Source organism: Thunnus thynnus, chromosome 9, assembly GCF_963924715.1.
Source record: "Thunnus thynnus chromosome 9, fThuThy2.1, whole genome shotgun sequence".
NCBI classification, from domain to species: Eukaryota; Metazoa; Chordata; class Actinopteri; order Scombriformes; family Scombridae; genus Thunnus; species Thunnus thynnus.
This window is the reverse complement of record NC_089525.1, coordinates 12,864,022-12,889,720: the sequence shown is the minus strand read 5'-3', so window position 1 is coordinate 12,889,720 and position 25,699 is coordinate 12,864,022. Positions and strand designations below refer to the sequence as shown.

The window sequence follows — 25,699 nt, the reverse complement described above, 5'->3', positions numbered from 1 at the left end:
CACTTACCCACAATACTGCTGTCCATCTGTTGATTTACTTATCAAGAAGCTGTGTTGTGTGTGTGTGTGTGTGTATGTGTGTGCATGTTTGTATGTGAGCATCTTTGTGCATGTGAGCCTGCCTGTTTGTGTGCTTGCTGAGAATGGATGCTTATACCTTGGGAGAGGTGTCTGTACCAGGACAGATAGGGAGGGAATTGAATTAAAAAGGATGAGGCAAATCCCACCAGTGACTAGATCTCTCATTCACGCAGCAGTTGTGCTTAAGAGCCAAATACTGTACGTGAGCACTGTCATGTTGTCCTCTGAGTATCAGAAAGCTTTGCGCATACTGTAACACAGTTCTTCACAAAGACAGATGAATTCTCATGGGCAGAAAATAAGAAAAAAAAAAAAGGGTGTTGTGTGTGCGTATGTGTTTGTGATTGCATCTTGTGCTTGATTAGGATGAACGTACAAAACACAAACTGTCATGTCGGTGATGAATTGTTTCCAGTTCGGCATCAATAACCTCGGAGAATGCGGAGAATCTTCACTTAGAGCAGTATTTAAACTGTGAGAAACAGGCTCGAATGGATAGCCGTCAGCCAATCAGAAACAAATATTTAACAGACAGTAGCTATTACATGAGATCGGATAGAGCCGTCCTTCCTGTCATCCAACCATTGTGCTGGAATATTCAAAGTGTTTACAGATGTTAAGAATGCTTGATTACCCAGCAGGAACACTTCAGAGTCAATCAGAATAAGTGAACAGCCATTCATGATAGGGTAGGAAGGCAAAACACACCTGTAGCTCTGAATATTAGTTTACACATTAATGGCTTCTGACTGAATGGAAGTCGCTCTGCCTGACAATTTACGCTGTCCCACTAGAGTGCATGATGAATACACAAACAAATGGAAATGTTTTTTGCCTCTCAAGAAGTGTCATCAGATGCAGATGCAGATTTAAAAAAAAACAAAAAAAAAAATGCTTGTATTGCTGAGATGTTCATTCCCCAAAGTGGTTGTTATAGATTTGTTACAGTGAAAAATATTCAAATGATTGATGTAACTGTCGCTTCAAATAGCAATTTCACTGAACAGTCTAGTTTTTGTGCAGGGCTGTGATTACTTGTCGTTTTTTTTTTTTTTCCCCTTAAGAGTGGACCTTGCAGTTCAATCTTGTGTTAGAATGTGATCTTTATCGATATACAGTAACACAATCTATGCCTTTTTGTTTGCTTTCTGTCCTTATTGTGCCCAGATCTCCTTTGTCATTCACACTACACAAAGATATCACGTACGTCGCCGAAACTGACATTGTCAAAAAACAAATCTTGTGGGTATAAGATCATTGAAAGTGAAACCGTGTTCACTTTTCACTCCAGGCAGAAAGAGTTGTCTTCTTCAGCTCTTTCGTAGGAGGTAACTGAAGCGGCGATGGTGCAGCTGCGAGTGCTGCAGAGAGCCGTTCACTGTGGACGAGGGAACAAGGCGATAACTGGTGGGAGCTCCTGTTGGGAGCTGGAGACCTTTGGTGAATGGCGTAATGTTTCTATTATTTGGCAGCCACTTTCCTACCAACGCAAACACAAACAAACACACACACGCATATACACGTCAGGGACTTTTACCAACATCCTGTGAAAATGTGAGCCAGACATCACCAGATTCATTCACTCTCTGATGCAGTGCATGGTGTCCTTTCGTATATTCTCAGTTTTTTTCTGTAGGTGAGCTTTTAAGATGTAAAGATTAAATGTTAATACCAGGTGTAAATGTTTATGTTGGGATCAAGAGGGCTTGGTATCATTTAGGTCTGCAAGTAACGATTTTCATCATTGATTTATCTTTAGATTATTTTCTTCATTAATTGATTCATTATGTGGGATATAAAATATTAGAAAATAGTGAAGAATGCCCATCACAATTTTGGAAAGGCCATCATATTGCTAGTTTTGTCTGACCAACAGTCCAAAACTCAAACAGTTTCAGTTTACTATCACAAAAGACAAAGAAAGGCAGCAAATCCTCACTATTAATAAGCTGGAAAAAGGTGATGTTTGGCATTTTTTTTTTGGCTTTTACAGTTTACAGCTTAATTGATTATCAAAATAATTGCCAATTAATTTTCATTTCAGGTGATTATTGGGTTAATCGACTCATTGTTGCAGCTCTAGCATAATTTCTTTTGAAATTAAACGTCTTCAAACAAGTGCTGATACAAGTTTCTTTACAGATACCAAGACATTACTTTTTTGATGCCTCACTTCAAGGAATATAAGCAAGTTTATCCAAAACCCTTTTTTTTCATTTAACCAAAAAAGCTAAATTTGTTATATGTTAAATATCTCAACACAAAGAGCTATAATTTGCCTAAATAAAATTAGCAAAATATTCATTAAAATCAGGAACCATCTTATCAAAGAATAAGAAAGCAAGCCTACTAATGATCAGACAAGATACATGACTAACATCTTATATTTTAATTTATTTTATGTCCCAGGATATGCTGTCAATGCTTTATCAAGTGCATTGGGGGTCATTTAGAGTCATATGAACCCTTAATTGCCCATTAGTGGCAGGTCAAACAACCCGATCGATCTACTACCTAAAGTGATGAGACACACATTTGTGAACGTGCACACTCGTGTTTTGCTGACTCACATCTTAACACTCATGTCCTCTTGCCCTCTGATCTCCTTGCAGTTTGCTCCCAGTTCTCCCGCGGAGTGTACGCCATCTTCGGATTCTACGACAAGAAGTCCATGAACACCTTGACCTCGTTCTGCGGCGCTCTGCACACCTCCTTCGTCACACCCAGTTACCCCACTGACAATGAGGTGCAGTTTGTCATCCAGATGCGCCCCGCCCTCCGGGGTGCTGTCCTCAGCCTGCTCTCCCACTACAAGTGGCAGAAGTTTGTCTACCTCTACGACACAGAACGAGGTAGGTGACAGCGCAGGATTTGAGTCAGGACTTCAAGCTTGAATTACAGTGTGAAACCACAGGAAATGTTACAGTGACTCAGAATAGCAACTGCACACCGGGGTTAGCGGAGGATAGGTTTACCCTGTAATACTTTCAGAAAGCCCTGTAAATGCTTGAACTGTTAACACTGCACTATTTTATACAGTAGTTTGGTGTTATGTAAATCTGAAACGTATTCACAAGTAGCTTTTAACACTTGTAATAACACATTAGCACTTAAAGAAATGGCATGTCTTATGAGCTCTAACCTTTGGATCCGTCAAACAGTTGGGTGGTTTCTGTCAGTTAATCTTCTGTTTAATCATGTTGTTGATATTGGCTCGTCTTTCATCTGAAATGAGGTATGTCACAGCTGCTACTAAAATGTTTTCCGCAGAAATCAGAGTCTCTGCCTGCCTGTGGGGGCTGCTTATTGTGTTGCATCAATGTGGGTTTTGTGTAGTTCCCAGATTGTATTGCCTTGTTGACAATAGACACTGGTTTAATGCGCAGTGCGCCGCATGTACGACGACCTGTCAACATGTCGAAGTGTTCATTTCTGGGATTTCTAATGTCAAACGAGAAAATGAGCTCATTATCTCACAATAGAGTAATGATCCCCGCCTCCTACAGAAACTACAATTTGCTCATACAGCACCTAGGCAGGAGAGAAGGATATGTTCAGGATATGACAGACAAAGCCAAATTATGTCTTCCTCTTTGAACAGGAACAATATGAGGGTGCCAAAAAGGGTGGCTGCGTACTCCTCCCGCACTGTACACAGCAGCTTGGATTTGCTATGTTTATTTGCTCATTATAGAAAGGTCCTGACCTGCAGATATGCTTCAAGCAACCTGTCTTTTTTGCAGCATGCTCTCTGCTCTGTTTGGTTCTTTTTTTTTTCTGGTCCAGCCTCACGCCCCCACCACTCTCTGTTTGTTGCTTTGAGGCAGAATATGAAGTGTGAGCGCAGAGTCCTCTGTCTTTGGGTCTCCAGGCCTGCAGGGTCCAGAGCTAAGGGCCTTAATCCTCCACACAGCCTGCAGATAATACGTGGTTAATTAGGGTCACTCTGACTAGAACACTCATTGGATCTTCCCTGCGGATGCTAGCAACCCACACGTCCTTCAGCACAACCAATAGTGCCCAGCTACCAGTCCCCATCCCTCTGCTTTTCCTCTTCTGTCTGGCAAGCGAGACTGTCTGGGGCAGAGTTGGATGCACAGCGGAGGTGGGGAAAAGAGCCTGAAATACGAAAACAGAAGAGGTGTTAGAGAGACAGAGCTATGACAAACAGACATTTACTTTTAAGAGAGAGAAGATGGGCAGAGGGCAACAGAGGGAGGGAAAGTGAGGAGGAGGAGGAGGAAACAAAACACCAATCCAGTCCAGCAATTAAGGCAACAGCAGGCACGTGTGATTTACAGCCTGTTATGTGTGTACAGACAATTCCCTGTGTAAAGTACATCCCCATGCAGGAGCCCATGCCAAGCCACTTTTACCTCTCTCCTTACTGCCAGTGGTGTAAGACGATCCCTTATTAGTGGGAGGACATTGGCCCCAGGAGGGGATTAAAGTCGTTTATTGATGCACTCCATCCAGCACTTTGGGGGGCTTTGACACTTGGCTCATCAAGCAGACAGATGTGTCAGAGAGCCTCTACCTCCGCTTATCAGGTAGTGCAGCTCCCCTGGCAATATGGACACTGACTGCTGGCTAAACCAGGAGGAGTGACAAGGGAAAATAGTCGACAAGGGAAAATAGTCTTCAAGGGTATATGTTTTTTTTTTTTCCCTCTCACTCTGAAGCAAAAGAAAATTTACTGACAACTTCTTTCGTCTGTATTCAGGCGATAAATCAGATTTGAGTTATTTAACTATTCTTTGATTGTCTTGTGTTAGTATTGTCTGAGCAAGACAAAGAGTCCATTGTCAGCAGGTATAATGTTTACCATATTCACTATCTTAGATTAGCGTGTGACATTGTGCAAGTCAACATGAAGCACAAAGTACAGCTCAGGCTAATGGGAATGGGATTAGTTTTGAAGGTATTTTGCCAAAGTTTCAGACCAATTAAAAACTTCTCCTCATGGTGGCAATAGATATAAAGTCAATAGAACTCACCAACTGGCCACCATGAATGTGTGTGCAACATTAAATAGCAATCTATCCAATAGTTGTCAAGACATTTCACTAAGAAACAAAAATGTCAGCATCATGGTAGTAGCAGAGGAAAAGTCAGGGGATTACCAAAGACAGTAGACTTTATCCTCTGGGGACCATAACTGTCTGTACAAAGTTTCATGGCAATCCATCCAATAGTTGTTGATATTTCAGTCTCGACCAAAGTGGTGGAATGACCAGCCAACCTTTACGCAGACATTGCCATCCTAGAGTCAATGATTTTGGGGCAAAAAACAGAGCTTAACAGACACTCTGAGAACAGTCAGTGGGTGATCTCTGATCTTAAATGTAAATAATCTTAACATAAACAACTGACAAAGATCAAAAATATGTAATTCAGCCTTGTATGCAGGTGGTTCTGAGAGACTTCTGATTTTGCAGTAATAAACAGTGAAATAAACAAACCAAAATAACAAATGACTCTCTGCTCATGATGTGAGACACAGAGCACCTGTTGCAATGTATTATTTTCTTGAGTGCCTTTTCGCCTTTTCATTTGTGTTTGATAAAAGCATTGATCATCCACAATACTGGAAGCAACTTTGCAATTATTCTACAAACTCTCCTATTAGGGAGGGAAAACACAGCGCTACTGAAAAAAAGCATTCACTAGTTGAGTTCCATCTAGAGGTTTTATTCAGTCAATAGAAAAGATTAATTACAACCACACTATTCATTTGGTTCTGTTATTGGGCTGGCAAAAAATGCTTTTAGGCCTTAGTGCAGTGCTTTCAGTTGCAGAGTGATGGTCCATATGCGTCAGGCTCAGATGTATTGGACGGAAATGGAGGAAAATTTGTACCCTAAATGCCAATATCAGACAGCTGTTTGAAAGCAGACGTTATGATGAAGGAACTGCACTGCAAGCAAATGGAGCCTCTGTAGGCGGTGTTATACCAGCTTAATGAGGGGCTACTCTTCTTTTGTCTGAGGTAATATATTGACAGTGTACCTTATGTGTGTGTGTGTGTGTGTATGGTTTATACAATGTGTGCGTGGAGTGAGATGAAAGATATTACCGCTCATTCTTCTCCCAAAAATCACCATCACATATGGCTGGGAAAAAACTACTGACAATCCCCCTCAACCAAATCCTCCATGTTCCCGATTTTTAGTTCTCCAACAGTGAATGTAGTTTTTTTTTTTCCCCTATGCTTTCACTTTGCATCAGCAGTTGAATTTCCCCTTTAAAAAACTGGAGCTGTATAGGGTGAAGGTAGATGGATCTTGCCCTTTCTGTTCTGGCGGTCAGGTATGGGCAGATAATTGCCAGGTCTGTGCAGCAGAGACAGATGATTGCAGGCTTTATTGTCTCTCCCAGGCACAATCAACCCTGATTCAGCAATCTCACCTCTACTTGATTTATGAGTCGCTCTCTCTTTCTTTCTCTCAGTCTAACCCTCTATACCAATTCCTATATGTTTTTACCGTTCTTTTATGTCCCTTCTTGCGGCATGTCACTGTGACTGTGGTGCTACAGCAGTCACAGCCTTTTCCTCTGTAAATACAGCAAAGTTGTTAAATTGGGAAAAACAAATTGACATGAATTTGACAGCTGAAAAGAACTTTGAGTTCTCAGGATCTGTTAATCCTTAACTGGAACATCAGTGCTATTTGTTCACCAAGAACCACTTGCCTTAGTCACTTTTGCTAAACCTGTCAAGCTTACTGTAATAACATAGATATTTTACAGTGATAATGATGGCATATTTACCTCTCAGAATTCTTTTTTATTATTTTGTGAGTATTTTTTAAAACAATGGGTCCTTAAAGCAGGCTTTAATTTCTAGCCAGCGACTATTAATTTTGTTGGCTAAAATGACAACTATAACTGGCTGATTTTATCAGCTGTAGCTAAATAGCTAATTTTGCTAACGCTTGCTCCATTGGTTGAAAATTCTGTCTCTGTCTGACTTTTTGATGTTTTCAGCTGACTCGTTTTAAAACTGGAAGCAAACGGGTCTTAAATATGCACTTGATAGCTACACATGATATCGTACTAAAAGACTGAAGCTAAAGCTACATGTCCCAGACAAAAAGTCAGCATCTCCACCAGTTCATGATCCATGTAGATGACATGGAAATGAAGTAGAAGCTTTGTTTTTGTACTGCAGGGTAAAGCTAGTTAGTCAATGGAAGGTCAAAAGGATAAAGAAAGAGTAAAGATGTTTTCACAAGTTGTGAAAAGCAGTGTGAAAGCACTTATATTTTACATTGATATTTTGTGAATATCATTCTGGAGAGAGCAATGCCAGTGATATTTTGTGGTAAGACATGAAGCTGCCACCTCTTTAAATCCATGATGTTGTTGTGAGCAACAGGATTTGAGCCCATCTCACAATATTCATCGCCACACCATGGCGTTGATGACATATTAAGAACAATGCTGGGCCTCCTGCCGTCTTCTTCCATCACCTTCCTCTACCAATCAATATTCTGAATGTGATACAGTTAGGAAGAAAACGATCCAACACATAGCCGCTGCACAGAAAGCACAACGCTATTTACTTTTATCATTTAACTGCTGACAGGTGAAACTACAGTTGAAATAGTGTTTTATGTCATAGCCTCATTATAGCACCAGGAAGTCAAATGCTCTTTGAACAAAAATCTGTCAGGTGGAAGCTGTATTCCAGCATTCAGCAAAAATATCTCCAGGGCATTTCTTTCATTCACTCTGTCAATATTTTCAATGACCCCAACTGCAGCTGAGTCAATTCAACAAACTTATGTGGAACAATAAATTGCATGTACATGTATTGATCATTAGAGGTTGCTGCAGTATTTATAACTATGATGGGAACAGCTTATTATCATTCTTACATGCAAATATGTGCAAATTCAGACCCCCTATATGGTCTCTAAACTGTATATGTAGACATGCTTACAGTATTTATTTAAGTGACTTTGTCAGATATATAAAAATGAAAAAGTTTTAAAAATGTAAATATTATTGTTTTGACAAGCAAGCAATGGCAGTGCTTAAAATGGAAAGGCATTTAACTACACCACAGCTGTCCTCAATTTACTTTCTTAAAGAAGTTACTCGCTTCCTTCATTATCACTCAGGCATCTGTCTCCCAGACAACAGTCTGAACCTAAATCCATATCAAACAGGATCATTGGGATTTCTCACAGTAGAAGCAATGATAAGTTTCTGTTGTTTTTAAACCTAAATCAGCTGATTAAAATTAAATTAAATCTGTCCACCATGGAAAAAAGCAATTATGCAAATATCTGCAAATATAATATCCATTCTTTTTCCAGTTACCAAATATGTAGTTGCAGTATGTAAGTGTAAGTGTAAATAAAAAGGTAATGTACTAAAAAGGTAACAAAGCCAATTAGAGCAGATAGTTGCCTATGCATGAGGTACAGTATGAAACCTCTTATCATACTGATATACTGTAATTTGTTCATTTAGCTCACAAATTAAATGTCTGATAACACTCAAGATTTTTTGCAGTTGCAGAACAGAAATTTTTAAATTGTAACCAAAACTACCATGTACACAACTTAAAAGGTTGCCCCTTCACACTGCAACCTGTATCCTTTTACACTGAATGACGTTTTTTTTTTCTTTTCTTTTTAAATAATGCATTAATGTTCTGTCTAAAAATAACTTAGTACACATTTTAATCATTCAACACAAAATCTTTGACCAGACACATTTTACATGTTTGCTGTCAGCAAATTTACTAGAATTCACAGTATTCATTACCTTTTTTTTTTTTTTAAGGGTCCTTTTTAAGTTCCTTTTTTGTATTGAGGGTCTGGCTTCCTCAGTCAGAAGATCTTGACTGCATGTGACAGAAACGACTGAGTGGAACCAGTGTGACACTGACAGAGGACATGCTCATGCTGCCTGTGTGATCTGTAGAACATGTAGCACCAGTGTAGTCTAGACAGTATGTCCATAATTGATTAGAGCCTTTCAGGAAATTCAGATACAGCACTATACTGTAGGCTACTTTTGTTTTTGTTTTGAAAGGCTAATGTTCAGCTAATGTGTATTACTCAATGCAGTGCACTCATTCAAGTTAGTTAAACTTCTCTTCCTATTTATCAGGTATTAGGAATAAAACATCTTAAAGGGGACCTATTATGCTTTTTTTTTTTTCCTTATTTTCAGTCATATATAATGTTACAGTGTTGGATGTTCATATTAAATGTGGCCAAGTGTCAAATAATGAGGTAAACATTTGTAGAAGTAATCCTCGTGAGCAAAAAGCACTGGCTTCAGACTGCTCTGAACACTTGGTTTCCAACAGTTTTTTCTACTTTCAGCACAAGCCGACGATTTCTTTATATGGTCATCTGCATTTTTCCATTGTTTGGGGGGTAGTCGCGCTGAGCTGTGAGTTGAGCTGGCACGCTGTGAGTGTTTTTCCATTACACAGCAGGGCAAAGTAAAAAAAGTATTTTACCTGTTGGAAGTGTGCTGGTTGTCTGCAGCTCTTCATCAAACATCATCACTGTGGCTGTTTCTGCTTGTACGATTCCTCCCTGTATTATTTCTAACTGATCTGCTGAAAAAAAGAGCTCCAAATATCTCCATATCTTGTTCTGTCTACTGGTTTTTAGCCCCGTTAACAAAGCTCTGCTAATTTGGTGAGGAACACATTTCATTTCCTGTAAATTCGTCACAATAAAAGTCTCCCATTATTTAGTCATTTAAAAGGTTTTAATATGAAGCAGTCAAGTAGGAAATGTTGGGTTTTCATCAGCAGTAACTTAAAACGATTCTGATATGGCTACCCCTCAGCAGGCTTCCAGAAAGCTGGCCAATAAGAACAAAGAGGGTTCATCGGGAGGGGGCCTTAAAGAGACAGGAGCTAAGACTGCCTGTTGAGAGACAGAGGCTGAACTGAGGGGATGCATAAAGAGCTGGTATAAGTTAAATAAGGAGATTTTTGGACTATGAATCATGCAAAGCTACTATAGTGGAGTCCCAGAGCTGGAAATGGTCAAATAGGTCCCCTTTAACAGTCTTTAAATTTATTTGATTTTCATTGTATAAGTAATTGATGGACCAAATCTCCCGTCTTAGCATGTTATTTCAATTTCATTTTTTTGGCTATTTCATTAACAGCTCTGTCTGTGTAGGGTTGTAATTTCTATTCTAAATAGCATTGGTACCTGCAGATATCAAGTCTTTTTGCTCATCAAATTAATAGTGCAATTAAAATAAATTCTGAAAATGTGCATCATAGTCAGGCCCGGTTCCAGAACAAAATGACTTATGGTGCATCTGAAATTAGTGGAGTGCACTAGTTGCTATATTGCAGGTAATGAAAAATAATGTAGGTGTTACAGGCCCTGAGTGTGGTCCCCAATGAACAGGTTATGCTTGAACACCGCAGGAAAAAGTAAGACAGTATGTTGTTCCTTTTCAGCAACAGTTCACTTTATGCGTCAGAGGAAAAAGGCAAAAGTACCTTCAAACTTAAGTCCTTAGAGAAATCATGACTAAATACTATCTCCTACTGACATAAAAGAGCATAACAGGACATAAAATGGACAACCTGAACAATACTACTGTGGTGGTCCCAAATTTCTCTTTGTTCTCCTTTTAAGACAAACAGAAAATAACTTATTTGTATATGAATTAACTCATAAAATCCCTTTGTTTTTGTGAGCGTCACATAGACTACCAATACAGTAGTTTATCAGGCCCAAAGCATCTTACAAAATGACTGCTGATGCACAAACCTTCCAACAAGTGGCAGTAGAATTGAAATTATATCAGTTTACTGTTATAAATCAGTAGATTTTTCAATGGCCCAAAATTAACACACAGTTATTCTGAATTTGTTTTCTCTCTTGATTAATTTTATAAAAAATATTATTTGGGCCATGCTAAAATGACATTGAGTAAATAGAAAATTTGTTAAACTACATAACTGAAGTGATATGCTTTTTGACATGATTTTTATGTTTTGAAACCATGAAACCAAGTGTATTCCAAGTGCTTTACTGAAATATTTTGACCATATGATGAGAATACAATTATCTAAACCATAAAAGGTTACTTAGAGGTGTCAAAAAAGCACAGAAATTAACAACATTAAGATTTAAGATTAAACAGTATGTAGCATGGACACAGCAAAAGCCTCAAAGGTATCTAAATATGTCACATTTAAGAGGCTCAGGTTGCCTCCAGTCCTGTAGAAAAAACATCTTAGAAAAACATCATAGCTTCAGCTCACCAAGGTGCTAAGACTTTTGAATTTTGTGTGCTGTCACGTGCCATAGCAAAGTCTTAGTTTTACTCTATTTTGTCTCCTCAATAAACATGCCACTGTATAATTCAGTCATCTTCCGTCCTTCGTTTCACGGGTAACAGTTCCCTTTTCAGCTGTCTACCATGCCCTTTTCCCCTTCTCTCATCTCTGCCTGTGTCTCTCCCTCTTCCTTTCCTTCTCCATCTGCTCCACTGCACCACACACACAACTGAAGACGAGGCAGGACTGCACACTTGCTTATGAGCGAGCTCTCCAATAGCAGAGACATAGAGAGAGAGACAGAGGAGGGGCTGTGCTAGTGGATGTCAGCAGTGATATCAAGCGTAGGGCAGAATATGGCCAGCAAAAGGCTCAAAGGAAGAGGCAGCAAAAGGTGCAGACTTCATGGAGTGGAGACAATCCTGTAGGAGCCTCCAAGATGGTGGCAGTGGCACCACAGACCAGCCAGCACAGGACCCTAACTGAACAGCGATGGCAAAGGTTAAACTAAGCCCATAATACGCAATATTTCATATACAGTAAGACAGGATTATATTTTAAATAGATAAACTAGGCATTCCCCACTCAGTGGTTTAATACCATTACTTGATCAATAACAACTACAACTTACTGATGGTATAGGCTACAGAATCATGTAATTATGAACATAAAACTTACCATAAAAGGCCAACAACAGCAATAAAATCACAAAAGTGATACAAAAAACTTGTTCTTGCCCTCATTCAGAAGAGCCGCAGTCTCTTTGAAATTGTGTTGAATTTTCTCAGCAGTCTCTCTTTCCATTCTCCAGTGAACTTTTTGGTAAGGTCTGTCTCAACTGCAAGCTGAATAGGATGAGCTTTTCTTTTGTGCAGTATGCTCTTTCAGTGTTCACTGAGCACATTCTTCAATGTTGAGAATTAATTTTCACATGTTGCTGTTGATACTTCAACACTAAAGCTGAGCTTCAGTGTTTCTGTCACAATAGACATAGCTTCCAGAGACGTTGAAGTATCTTCTCAAAATGTCCTTTGTTGTCCAGTTTTTATCTGATTGAGTCATTTCATCCAGCAGAAACCACTGCACCACAACAAGCTCAGCTTCCTCAAACTCTGTCCCTGTTAAGTCCAGCAGTGGTCTCACTTTGTTTGCATCCATGAAATATTTGCTCCCTGGGTGGGTGTCACTGAATCTCACTGACATTTCTCCCACTACAGCATCCAGGGTACTGAAATACCGTCTTTTACAATTTGTCTACTCTCCCACTTCTTTCTGACCAACTGTTGTATCGACCACATAGTCTCTCAAGTGACTAATTTCTCTTTGTCGTTTCTGTGGAGGGGCTGCAGGAAGTTCTCTGGTCTCTCTCTCTTTTGTGAATTTCTCCCAGAGTGTGTCAAACTGACTGTCGCATCTCGTTCCTCCACACATGCCAGGGCACTTTGGACCAGTCTGACACCAGTGTAGAGGTCAGTGGCTTGTGCTTGGAGTAGAGTGTTGGGGGGATCCAGCAAACTCAATATTTGATGTGCCATACAGGCAATCAACTGAAAGCTGGGCTGGGTAATGGCCTTCAAAAGCCCTGTGGCCTCAGTTCGAACCTCTCTACTACTGGTTTGGGTGCCTTCGATCTCATGAAGCAGGTGGAGAATGTTGTTAAAGGAATTCATGATCACTGTCACTGTGGCCAGGTGGCCAGTCCACTGTTGATCAAGCAACCGTTTCAACTTCTCTCCTGTGTAGAGTGCAGCTACAATAGGTTTCCTGAAGTACTTGTAGAGAGAGTTACATACACTGAAAAAGTTCTCCAATGTGTTCTCAGATGACATGGCATGCACTATTACCAGGTACAGTTGGTGATTAAAACAGTGCACATAAGGCACTTCTCTCTGTAATTCTTCCTGTAAGACTTTCTGCATCCCTCCATGTACCTCAAATATGATACTTGCCCCATCATAACACTGGCTGAGAACCCTCTGAGAACCTGAGACTTGGCATCACATTGTTTACTAGATTCCATCGCTTAAAGTCTCTCTTTCACACTGTTACTCTTATCCACATAGTGAAGCACAGTCGAGATATTTTCATATCCAGTGGGGTCTTTGGTGCCATCCACTTTTAATGTGTACCACATGAAAAATTTCTTTCAAGCTGTGCTACATTGACAAGTGTGTAAATCTCATTTGCATCTCTATACATCACTCCTTCCACAATGCCATTGATTTCATATGCTCTTTGCTTGCCCTCCCAGTACCTTATTACGCACCAGAGCATGACGCCAATTGTTGTAACATCTGCATTGCCATTTGACCCAAAATTTCTACAAGTGTAGCAAAATATGGCGTAGTTTTTGCAGGAAGATTTTAGCCTTTAACTTTTTTAAACCATTAGCTACAAAACAAATGTCTTGCCCCACTGCATAGACAAGCTGGGCATTTATTTAGACACACGTGCACAGACTCTTCTTAACTGAGGTCATCTGCTACTTGTTGAAGTTTCAGGCCAAGGGGTGAGGGCAAGTCAGGCGGTGGGAGTGAGCTGGTGGTAGGTGCTAAATTTGAGATGGCTAGGTTAACTTTGGCTGGAGTCTTTATAACGACTTTGTTACTGGTAACGTTACTGTTATCTCCATGATCTGCCTTGGTGTCTGCAGCTGTGGACGCAGACTGATGCAGTTGCAGACCTGCGCAATGTTGATCGCAGTCTTGCTGAGTGAGAGTTCCCACTCACCACTCAAAATTAAATGACAACACATTTATTATTCAAATTTCAACTGAGGGTGCAAAATATTAAATTAAGGGTGCAGAACTTTTGCACCCCTTATAGAACAGGGCTTGATCATCATCATACATGGGCTTGATAAACAGGTGTTTCAGGTAAATGTCGCAAATTATATTAAAGTATGTCGAGACTGCACATGTGGTTACCTCCAGCATGGCTGCTCATGTGAATAGTTGTGTAATAACATCATTTGCAACCATGCTAATAAGTAGAAATGATCTATAAAGTTGATAATGTTTAGATTAGATTAGAGTAGATTAGATTGACTTTATGCTCACCTCTGTGGAAATTTGTCTTTGGTTTCTCCCAAAGTACAGTAAACGTATATACACTACACATAGCACAATACACCATTAAAAAACAAGTAACATACACAACATGCAATAGTGCAAATGGGCAGGTAGAGCAGACAATACCAATAATACCAGAGAGCAAATCTTATATAAAAACATGTGTTCCCTGATGTAGTCAGTCTGTGTTCAATGCCTGCATGGCATAGGGAATAAAAGACTTCTTGTATATGTTCTGGCTGGTCGCTGGGGCCTTGAATCGACAGCCAGATGGGAGCAGCTCAAATGCTGAGTGTAGTGGGTGTGAGGTATGTGCAGTTATATGTTGTGTTGACTACATCAATCAAAGACCATTTGGCTTTGTATTAACCCTCACACCTCACCTTAGACACTGTTGATCAGCTGTTAAACGGGCATACAAGATAACTCCATCCTGGCACAATTGGCAGAGTGATGTGCCAACAAGGCCAACAGGCTCGTGAATGGGAGGATTGGATGACTGCACATAGTTAGCCTCATCTCTTCTAGCTCCTGCCAGGCTAGATAGAAAGATAGAAAGATGGGGGGGGGGGGGGGGGGGGGGGGGGGGGGGGCAGAGTCAGATGCTCTGTAACTAAAGCGAACCTTGCTCCCTATTCTTCAGCAATCCCTCTAATTGGCTATCCAGAGACAGTTGCCTTTGTTTCTAAAAGAGTCAAACAATAAATGCCTCCCGCTGCTCTCCTGGATGCCTTTGATGGCAAACCCAATCAAGTCTGTCCTTTAATTTGATTGTAGTGTTTTGGCATTGCTCTTACTGTTGTAAACAACATAGCAAAACAAGTGATGTGATGCACTACTAAATATTATTAAGCATAGTCCAAACTCCAGTGATTAAACACATGAAGACAGACATCAAATGACTATGGCTTTTGCTTCAACATAAGCAGTTAAGAAGGTGTTGTGACATGTTTTCATCTGCAGTGTCTCTGTAGTTTGCATATTATCTTTTAACCACCATTGGTCTGCGTATGTCTGCTAAACCAAAGCAATATTTTTCCTTGTGAGACTGCAGACCATCAGCTGTTTTTTCCATTTCAATTTGTTATACGAGTAATTTTTATGCCATTCTGACACATTTCACACAAATAATGTCTTGTCAAGTGCAATATTGTCAGCCACAATTGTTGATTTATACTCTCCGCTCACAATGTGAGATAATAAGTGTGAATGCCAGCTCCCTACTGCAACCATGTCTATATCATAGACCGCAGCTTGTTTCCTTGGCTTTGTGGTCTCATCACAGCCACTATAATGGCACATCAGCTGCACCCAGCTGAGACTTTACACACACACACACACACACACACACACATGCCTCTTGTGCTTTAGTGGCCCTCTCCTTCACGCCGGCTTCATAACAACTAAATTATGCATGCATCAGGAGAATAAATCAGCTTGGACACGCAGACAAGAAAGGGCACATCAGAGGACTCATAAAATGCACAAGAAAAATAATATTAAAGAAATATGGATGAAGCTATGCATCACTGACACTTCTCTCTCTTTCTATTTTGCACACATAAACCGGTATCACTGGCAAAGTGACAACCCAATATACAGATAGTTCAACCTGCAGGAGCCACCTTTGCAATTGAGTAACCCCTCGAAGAACTACAAGTCGAGTACCTGTGCCTTGAAAAAAAGTGATACGAGTGCCATCGTCTGTCACAATAAGCACACAATAAACCTCTATGATCTCTCAGTGTCCTTTTTTAAACTGAACCTGGAATAAAGCCATTTTACCACCTACTCACCGCTAGCTTCAGCAGCCATGAAATTACTGCTGGGAGCTTCTTTTTTTTCCATTATAACAAAATGTCCTGGACTTTGCTTCAAGCAGCCGTAGTATAGTCTGATTGCTTTAATGTTACACTATGTCACAGGGCCAGTTTGTTTGTTGAAGCATCAAATAAAACATATATGTCTTTCACAAGAGTAAACACAATAGTAAAATAATATTTGGACTTTTTTTTATGACAGGTAAGTCTCTCTTTTTGTCATTTTTTCCTCATTTACAGCTGTTTAGCTGAAGCTTTGCAGCACTTGATCAATCCCTCTGTGTGTTTGTGTGTGTGTGTGTGTGTGTGTGTGTGTGTGTGTGTGTGTGTGTGTGTATGGGCTGATATGTCACAGTATGTAGTGTGTGTGAGAGGGACACCAGGGAACAAAGACAGACAAGGAGAGATGAAGAAGCTCTGAAAAGTCTGTGGGTGGATTTTCACAGTGGAAAAGAGCTACTCTCCTCCCTCCTGCATGTATGTACTTCTAAAGATACAGACAGCATGCTGCTTCTGTTTGATTTGACATGCGCTGTCTTTTTGATTAGGACAACACTTGGCAGTGAAACTGTTTTGGTTATAGGCCTACTGTAAACACCACATCAAAGCCTTGGCTATACACTTTTGGGCTACTTTGGCATTCACTTCACGGTGAATGCTCCTTCTCTACCATCAGGATAAACGTTTAAAGCTGCCTTCTTCCGTGGGCAGGGAGAACTGGAGCTCATACTGTCGCTTGAGCTGCTTTGACATACTACACGTAATTTTTTTTTCCCTTCTTTAAGTTGAATGGACTTGTTTTTCAGTCTTTATTTTCTTCGCCTTTTAATTGTCACTTCCCTTTAAAGGCAACTCAATTGCCATTTTTTTTTTACAGGCACTTAGAGATTTATCAGACATTGATTGCACTTCTCCGAGTTGTTGCAACTGTATATTTCTTCTAGAGAAGTCAAGAGCACAGGTCATATAAACCACAGCCTATTTTATTCAAACTGTGGGTCTATGCCAGATGACTAATGAGAGGAAATATAAAGCCTTGTTCATCTCCCAGCCCAGGATTTTGATCTCCACTGCACAAACATTGGGGGGATCCTCAGAGCCCTCTGAGCATAACTTAGCCCAGAGGCAAACACTCACCAGGCCCTAAATATTGTAAGTATTTATTTTGGCTTCCTCAAAAGACAATGGAGACAAAGCATCTTTGGGAATATGTATGAATTGGTACATACATAGAGATGCAGTTAATGAAGAGTGTCTGTTGAAGCACACGGGGGTGAAGGCAATTATTTTTATGACTTTTACAACTGTTCATTTCGTTAAATCTATGAATTAATTATTATGAATTTTGAATCAGGGTTTTTTTGATCCCAGCATTTGGACATGCAAATCTTATTCAACAGATATAACACAGGTCCATCCATTTCTGACTTGATGTCCGATTCTGTATGATATGCTGTTAACACAATATAACAAAAGCTTTCGTACACATGCACAATAGATCACTTGTCATAAATAATGAAAATATATATAGGCTGCCTGTATTTTATCACACAAGGAAATAATACAAAATATAAAATTAACTTTACTACAGTTCATCTACAATATACTATTCAAAATATCCATAAAAATATTAAATTAACTTCAGTGATATCAAAACATATATAACACGATAAATAATTTACCAAATACATGCTTCAGTGGCTCTTACACCCCTCATCGTATCAGCATATGATCCACTGTAATATAAATACAAACGTCAGAAATGTAATCTTTAAAAACATGTACAGTACCTAACCTTTAATGCCTAACCCATACCCATCGGACAGTGTCTCTTAGCTGGAAAAAAAGAGATTTTAGATTTTTTTTTTCTTTTGCCCATGTTTGAAGATGTCCGTCTCTGAGATTTCTGCCTCCACACCAGTACAACTGGAATTTTCTAAGTTACATTTTTGAGACAGACATCTAAAAAACCTGGACAAACATGGACAAGTAAAACCAAATATATCTCCATTGCCTGACACTACTAGAAATGACTGATATTAAAAAAACTGTACAATAATATGTTTTTTGTAATTTCAGGGAACTGCCCACATAAGGAAATATTCTATTTCAGCAACATGCAGCAGCAGGGAAATCACTGTGGTACTATTACAAATATGCCAGTGTCAACAAATGTAAAGCTCACTTTCCATCTTTCTCTGCAAATGTTAAACTTGATATCAAGCCAATCCTACAATTATGAGTCACAGCCATTATCTTTGTGGTTTCAATTCAAGTCCCTTTGATGCCCTCTGAGACCCTGGACAGTGCTCAGCAGGGTGTTGCGGCTCGCCAGAGACCTTCATTTACCAGAGGATTGGCAAGTTTAGAGGGGAGAGCAGCCACATTTACACTTGGCTCAACGACCACAGCCTCTTTTTCATGTGTGTGCTTTAGATTCTGATCCTTCGGGAATGAGTTCAGATCGTGTTGTTTGTGCCATTCGTTTCTCACTCTTAGCTGTTAGCTGGTAGTTTGTGGTTCTGTTTTATTCATTGGGTATTGCAGTTTAGCTGATGGTGACTTATTTATTTATATTTATTTGATCATATTAGTAGATTAGATTTTGGAATGATGTGGATTAGCGTAATCCCAATGATGATACAGTGTAATGATACAGTGTAATGTGAGCAAATAGTATAGCTGTGTCTCTAAAGCGGACTGTCAGTCAAGGTGCCAAGGTGTATGCTTAGAGAAATTTGCAATACAGTTTCTCTGATTTGTCTAGTTAGCCTGGATCAGCTGCGAGATATGAAAAAAGGTTGTGAGTAAGAGAGAGAGAGAGAGATGGAGGCCTGTGACACTCTGCACCAAACCCTAATGAGAGGCAGGGAACCAAAGGAGCTGGGCAATGAGATTAGATGCAACTCAATTCAATTACTGCTGAGCCGCCACGGGTGACGCTTCAAAACTCATCCTGTTAAGATCCGGTTCACAGGCGAAGAAGAGGACTGCAGCTCTCACTCAGCCACTGCACTCTACACTGCCACAACATCTCATTCGCAACAGCTCTGATTTATAAGCGCACGGGGCGTCATTAGGCTCCGTCAGGATTTGATAGCAGACTCTGCAATGTTCTGATATAAATTTAAAGGAAAATGCAGAAATACTTGAGTTTTCACCCAATGCAGCAGTTTATACACTGCTACACAAAGTACAGAGTTGTTTCAAGTGTGTGTGTTTGAAATTAACAAGCAACTTTACACACAGTTTTAGCTTGAACATGTCCCCCCCCCCCCCCCCCGCATACTCAGAAAGTGTATTCAGATCCAAACACACACACCTTCATCTTTGTTCACCTCTGACTTGCAAGCATGCAGCCAACAGAAACAGCGTTGCGCTGTGTTTGGATATGGAGATGTCATTGTTCTAGCAGTCTCTCATCACCACATGGCATATAGTACAAGATTTTTACAAAAATGTTTCTCTCAAGTCAAACAACTACTACCACAATGAAAACTATAAACTGGGATCAGAATCAATTGATAGTGTAAGAGAACAACTTTACATATAATTTACTAACTTAAAATAATAGATTAAAGGGGATGTATAATGCACATTTCCAGGTCTATATTTATATTCTGGGGCTGTACTGATATATTGTTACATGAATTACTGTTCAAAAAGGGTTGTTCTGACCATCAGACTACCCTCAGTGCAACATGCTTGATACCTCCACAGCAACTCCAGCCAACTCCTCAGATGACAAAACAAACCCAGCCAAAGGGAAAAAAATAGACTCTGCCACAGACAAGGACGATCTGCTCACAAATGAAATTGAGGTCAGTGTTTTATAATCCATTAACTGAAAACTTGACCTGCTCATTACACTTCAATCCAAAATAGAAGACATGCAGTCTAACTCCCTCCAAACCACCGTGGAAATCCTCACTTAACAAGTGGACATTCTGACAAACGAAAATAAGCACATTAAAGAACCCATGCTGGACACTCAGACATGGAGTATGTGCGACAACCTGATATTCTCTGGCATACCGGAAAACAACACATCTGACAACCCAGAAGCTCTGTTCAAAACCCTCATGCACTCCCAGCTCAAAATTCCCTCAGATACTGCAAACAACATAACTTTCCATTGCATTCACAGAACAACTGCAAAACTGACTAAACATTATAAACACAAAGAACTCATAAAAAGCAAGGTGAAGGAACTTAAAGGAACAAAATATAAAGGAACAACAATCATTTTCCCGGAGAAATAAATGAACAGAGAAAAATCCTGTACCCAATCATGAAAGAACACCAAATGAAAAATATAAGAGCATTTATAGTGGTGGACAGTCTCTATATAGATGGACAGCTGTACCACAAGTCTACAACTACACTATGATTATTTCAAGCAGTATAACATAAAACACTCTTCAATTGATTTTCCTTCAACAACAAAAAGTCTTACTAAATCGCTCCATTAAAACCCTCCAAAACCAATAAACAAAGAGATGTCGCCATTCTGATCCATGAAAGAATACACTTTACTCACAATAACTCAATATTAGACCCAGAAGGAAAGTATGTTATAATCGGTACCTCAATCAACAACAAACATTTACTATTGCGAACCTGTGTGGCCCCAACAATGATGACCCTTCATTCTATTGCACATTTTTCTCACAAATAACCAACCACACCTCTAACTCTATAACCATAATCAGAGGTGATTTCAACACTGTACTCAATCCGAACAGTAAACAGATCATCGCAGTCAATTCAAGAATTTCTTAAGAGCACATGGTCTTTGGTCTTGGTGATAGCTGGAGGTTTAAAAATGTAACTGCAAGAGAATATTCCTACTTTTCTCTCCAACATCAGTCATTTTCACAAGTTCACTTTTTCATATCCAGCAATTCTATCACTCCAAATATCCTAGACATCAAAATCAGCTCAATCATAATTAGCTCACCCTGAAGACTGAATCATCTGTTACATCCTGCCCTACATCGCACTTTAATGCTTTACTACTTAAACATCCTCAGTTTGACAGCTTAAACAGGGAGGAGTGGGAATCCTTTATGGAAATGAACAACTCTCCAAATACCTCTCCAACACTACTATGGGAAACAGGTAAGACGGTAATTAGAGGGAAAATTATTTCATACTCTTCTCATAAGAGAAAACAAGAGCAAAAACTACAAAGTAACTTAGAAAACAACATAAAATAATAACAGATAACTATGCAACCAACCCCACAGAGCAAACTTGGAATAACAAACCATCAAATTTCAACTAAATAATATACTGACAAAAAAACTGAATTTCTTCTCCAACAGCTGAGATACAAGAATTACAAACAAAATAATAAATTAAGCATGTTTCTAGCAATCACTCTTAAAAACCAGTAAGGAATTCAGCAGGGATTTATATGCAATCTCCTCAAGCCGTAAATTATACTTTCCGATTTTTTTATAGCAATCTATATTCCCCTGAAAATGATCCCAACCCTTTTCACTGTTTTACAAAAGCTCAGTTTTGGAGAGTCATTCATTCACTGGATAAAAACACTATGTAATAAACCCACGGCCACTGTCACCACTAATGGGATCACATCACAAAGGTTCACACTGCATAGGGGCACCAGACAGAGATGCCCACTCTCTCCCCTGCTTTTTGCTATTTCGTCGAACCCCTTGCTTGTGCCATCTGAAAAAACCATAAAATGAAATTAATTCAGGTTGCAAACGTAGAACAAAAAATTAATTTATATGCTGATAATATCTTACTCTATCTTTAAGATCCGCAAAACTCACTGCAGAAAGTAATCAATCTCATTAACAACTTCTCACAAATCACAGACTACACCATAAACTAGTCCAAATCAACTATTCTTCCTATCTCAGTGAACTCATGCCACCCTGCAACTCAAGACACACATCATTCTTTCACCTTTGGTAATATAAGATATCTGCATATTAACATCTCCACCAGGCTGTCAGAGTTAACTCAGCTCTATTTCACCCCACTATTAGAAAAATCAGCAATGATCTAAAGCGGTGGTCTAACCTTCCCATCTCTCTAAAAGGATGAATAGCAACCATTAAGATGAAAGTTCTACCTCAGCAAAATTACCTCTTTTCAATGATTCCCATAATACCTACAGCCAAATGGTTCCAGTTACTGAATTCTGTCATATCACACTTCTACTGGAAAAATAAAAAAGAACAAAATCAGTACTTCCCACTTTACAGAAAAATAAACTCAGGGGGGCCTAGATGCACCCAATTTTCTTCACTACTATCTGGAAAACCAATTACAGTATCTCATTAAATGGATCCACTCTAACCTGGCTCATATATCTTGGATTAAATTAGAAAAAGCATAATGCAACAACATAAAAATCTCTGATTTACCCTTCACTGGCTCAAACATCAAACATCACAATTACTTCAAAAACCCACTCATTTCCTCAGCCCTGACAGCCTGGTGGAAAACACTTGAAATTAGCAAAGCACAGTTGACTCCTCCTTCACTTCAACACATGGGAACAAAAAGGAATCACACATCTCCACCATCTATTTGAAGACAACTCGTTTATCTCATTTAAATACCTGATTCAGAGGTATGGGGTCGGAGGGGGAAACTTTCTCCAATACTTACAAATCAAGTCTGTCATTAAAAATAAAATCAACAGAAGAAATAATCCACTCCAACCTCCCTAACCATCAGAACAGATTGTGAAATATTCTACATCCACCAAAATTCTTTCAAACTTATATAAATTAATCTCCAGTATAGATAACAGCATCCACCTGCCAACTGCTAAATGGGGAAGAGATTTATCTCTCCCCTCTGACACCCTGTGGACACAGGTCGACAGAAATTCATTTGAAATGACAAAGAATAGAAATCTACAACTAATCCAGTATAAAATCCTCCATAGAACACATGTCAGTCAAAGCAAAATGCATGAAATGGGTCTGTCCAACACAAATAAATGTTCACAGTGCACTCTAGGCACCACAGATGACTACATGCACTCCTTATAGCTCTGTCCACCTATACAACACTTTTGGTTTAAACTCTCCTAAGTCTTGGGTTCCAGCATTCCCCTCTCCCTCATTATGCATAGTTGGTGAGTTATCCTCAGTTGAACTTCCACCAAAACACACAGAACACACACTGGTTGCCCTATATATCACCAAGAAAGTCATCCTTACAAACTGGAAAACCACACAAACAGAAAACATCAATCACTGGTGAAATCTTCTCACAGAACATATATCAATGGAACAAATAACTGCTTCTCTAAGTCCGAATGTCACACTTTTTGAAAACTTGGACTCCATTTATCACAAATCTCAATCTTAATTTTGATTTTGCCTGTTAGCGAATGCCACTAAACCAGCCATATCTCCATACTCAGACTTACCAATACAGTACATACACACGCAGTCATATACACGTCATATACTCAACATTTCATTTTATCCCTGAACATCTCACTATTAACACTTTGCTCATTTACAAAACTAATTATCTACCTCCTCCTTCCTTTCTTAAGCCCTTTCTTTTATTTATTATATGTGTGCATCATTTGTCAATTAGCTCTATACTTACTCAAAGTATTGCTTTTTTGTTAGTTTGTTTTGTTTTTATTTATATCTGTCTTTATTATTATTACTTTAGTATAAAATGTGTTCCTATTATTACTGTTATATTATTACTACCTGTTATTATGATGATGATTTATTGTCATTATTACTTATCGTTATCATTATTATAGAAATAATTATTATAAAAGCCATTACACAGGCCATTATTGACATCAGGAGAAAAAATATTGATATTATTATTATATAGACTAGTATTGTTAACATATCTACATAAGTTTATAGAATAATGATTATGATGTTGATTACTGTGGATAATTTAGGTAATAATGGACTATTAAGTATTGCATAGATCATTATTTAGATGAAAAAGATGATGAAATTATTATTATTATGTCACACATATTAATAGGATGATGATGGCAACAATGTTATTTATCAATACGATTATTAGAATTTGATGGTTATTATTATTACTATTATGATAATAATATTCATTTTAATATCATAGGTAAGAGGAGGAACTTCAGTCTCTTAGGATGTTAAGTTCAGTTACTGATCTTACTTAACTATTTTCATATCTACCATTACCACTTCCTCACTCAACAACCCACTCTGCTCACCCACGTTTTCTTTTTTCTATTCCCTTTTTTTTTTTTTTTTACCTTTTATTATTTATCTAAAATGTATTTTTATTAACTTGTTTGCATACTCTATTATCTATCTTTTGTTATGTTTTATTCTGTTATGTTTTATTCATTACTTCATTCCAACCACATCTGAATGATGGGACCACCTCGGTCTTGGCCCTGGTGACTGGTTTGGCAAAGCTTGGAGTCAGAGGACCTGATCCCTGCTAAGCCCCTCTCCAAATAGAAAGCTGCTCCTCAGACCCAGTTGAACAGACCCCTCCTGTAGGGGCAAAGACTGTTCTAAAGGGGATCTTACCTGCAACAGGCCAGCTTCCTCCTACAGGCCTGGTGGTGGCCTAAAGCAGATGAAAGGAAAGAAAGCAAGGAAGAGGAGAAAGGGAAAAGAGCTAAAAAATTAAGAATAAAAAAAGGATAACACAAGCAAACAAACAAAAATAAAAAGAAAGTCCTCAGAGCCCAACCAGAGATGCCCTCCAAGAGAATTCTAGCTTTGTTATTTTTTCTATATTCTTTCTTCCTTTGATTAATAATGTCTCCCCCTTTTGCTCTCTCCTCTCTATATCTTTCACACAGAAAACCCACCCACCCACACAAATACAGACACACAAATACAGCACCTACCTACACACATACATACTACAGTAAGAAAATCAAGCCAAACATTATGCTTTTGTTTGCTTTTTTTGTTGTTCCTATTGTTGCTGCTGTTTTTATTTTCCTTTTTATTTTGTTTTGGTTATATATATATACACATACATATAAATATCACTAGAAAAAGCATTTATGAGGTTGATCGGCTAAAGCTCAAAATGGACTCTGGTCCAAGGAAGGTGACTGGCAGATGTAAATCTATGCAGACTAGCATGCAATAACAACATATACATTATCTATCTAACACTATTTATTCTTTTTACTTGCTGGTAGAGATTAAATGGGGCTGTCAGATTACATTTCGCTCAAAGGATTTTGTCCATTTTCAATTCTGAAGTCTAAATCAGGAAACAAACTTTTCTGCTGACTTTAGGAGAAACAGGAGCAAAAGTAATCCATTTCTGGACAGACTATTTACCACTACCAGATTCCATCTCTTAATTTCCATACAAATGTAAAACTAGGCAGGCATGGAATCTTCTGTGAATCTTAAATGAATCCAATTGTTCCCACACAGTTCAGGGTTTGCCGGAGGAGA

The 25,699-nt window shown here is 38.9% G+C and overlaps 1 protein-coding gene across 2 annotated transcripts in view; it reads left to right on the top strand.

Annotated features, from left to right (window-relative positions):
* The window catches only part of LOC137189203 (glutamate receptor 3), a 90,216-nt gene that overhangs the window by 21,419 nt on the left and 43,098 nt on the right, over nt 1-25,699 (top strand). For both annotated transcript variants that reach the window (XM_067598935.1, XM_067598934.1), the window contains exon 3: nt 2,694-2,933. In XM_067598935.1, coding sequence (XP_067455036.1) covers nt 2,694-2,933 — 240 coding nt within the window. The remainder of the gene's footprint in view (nt 1-2,693; nt 2,934-25,699) is intronic.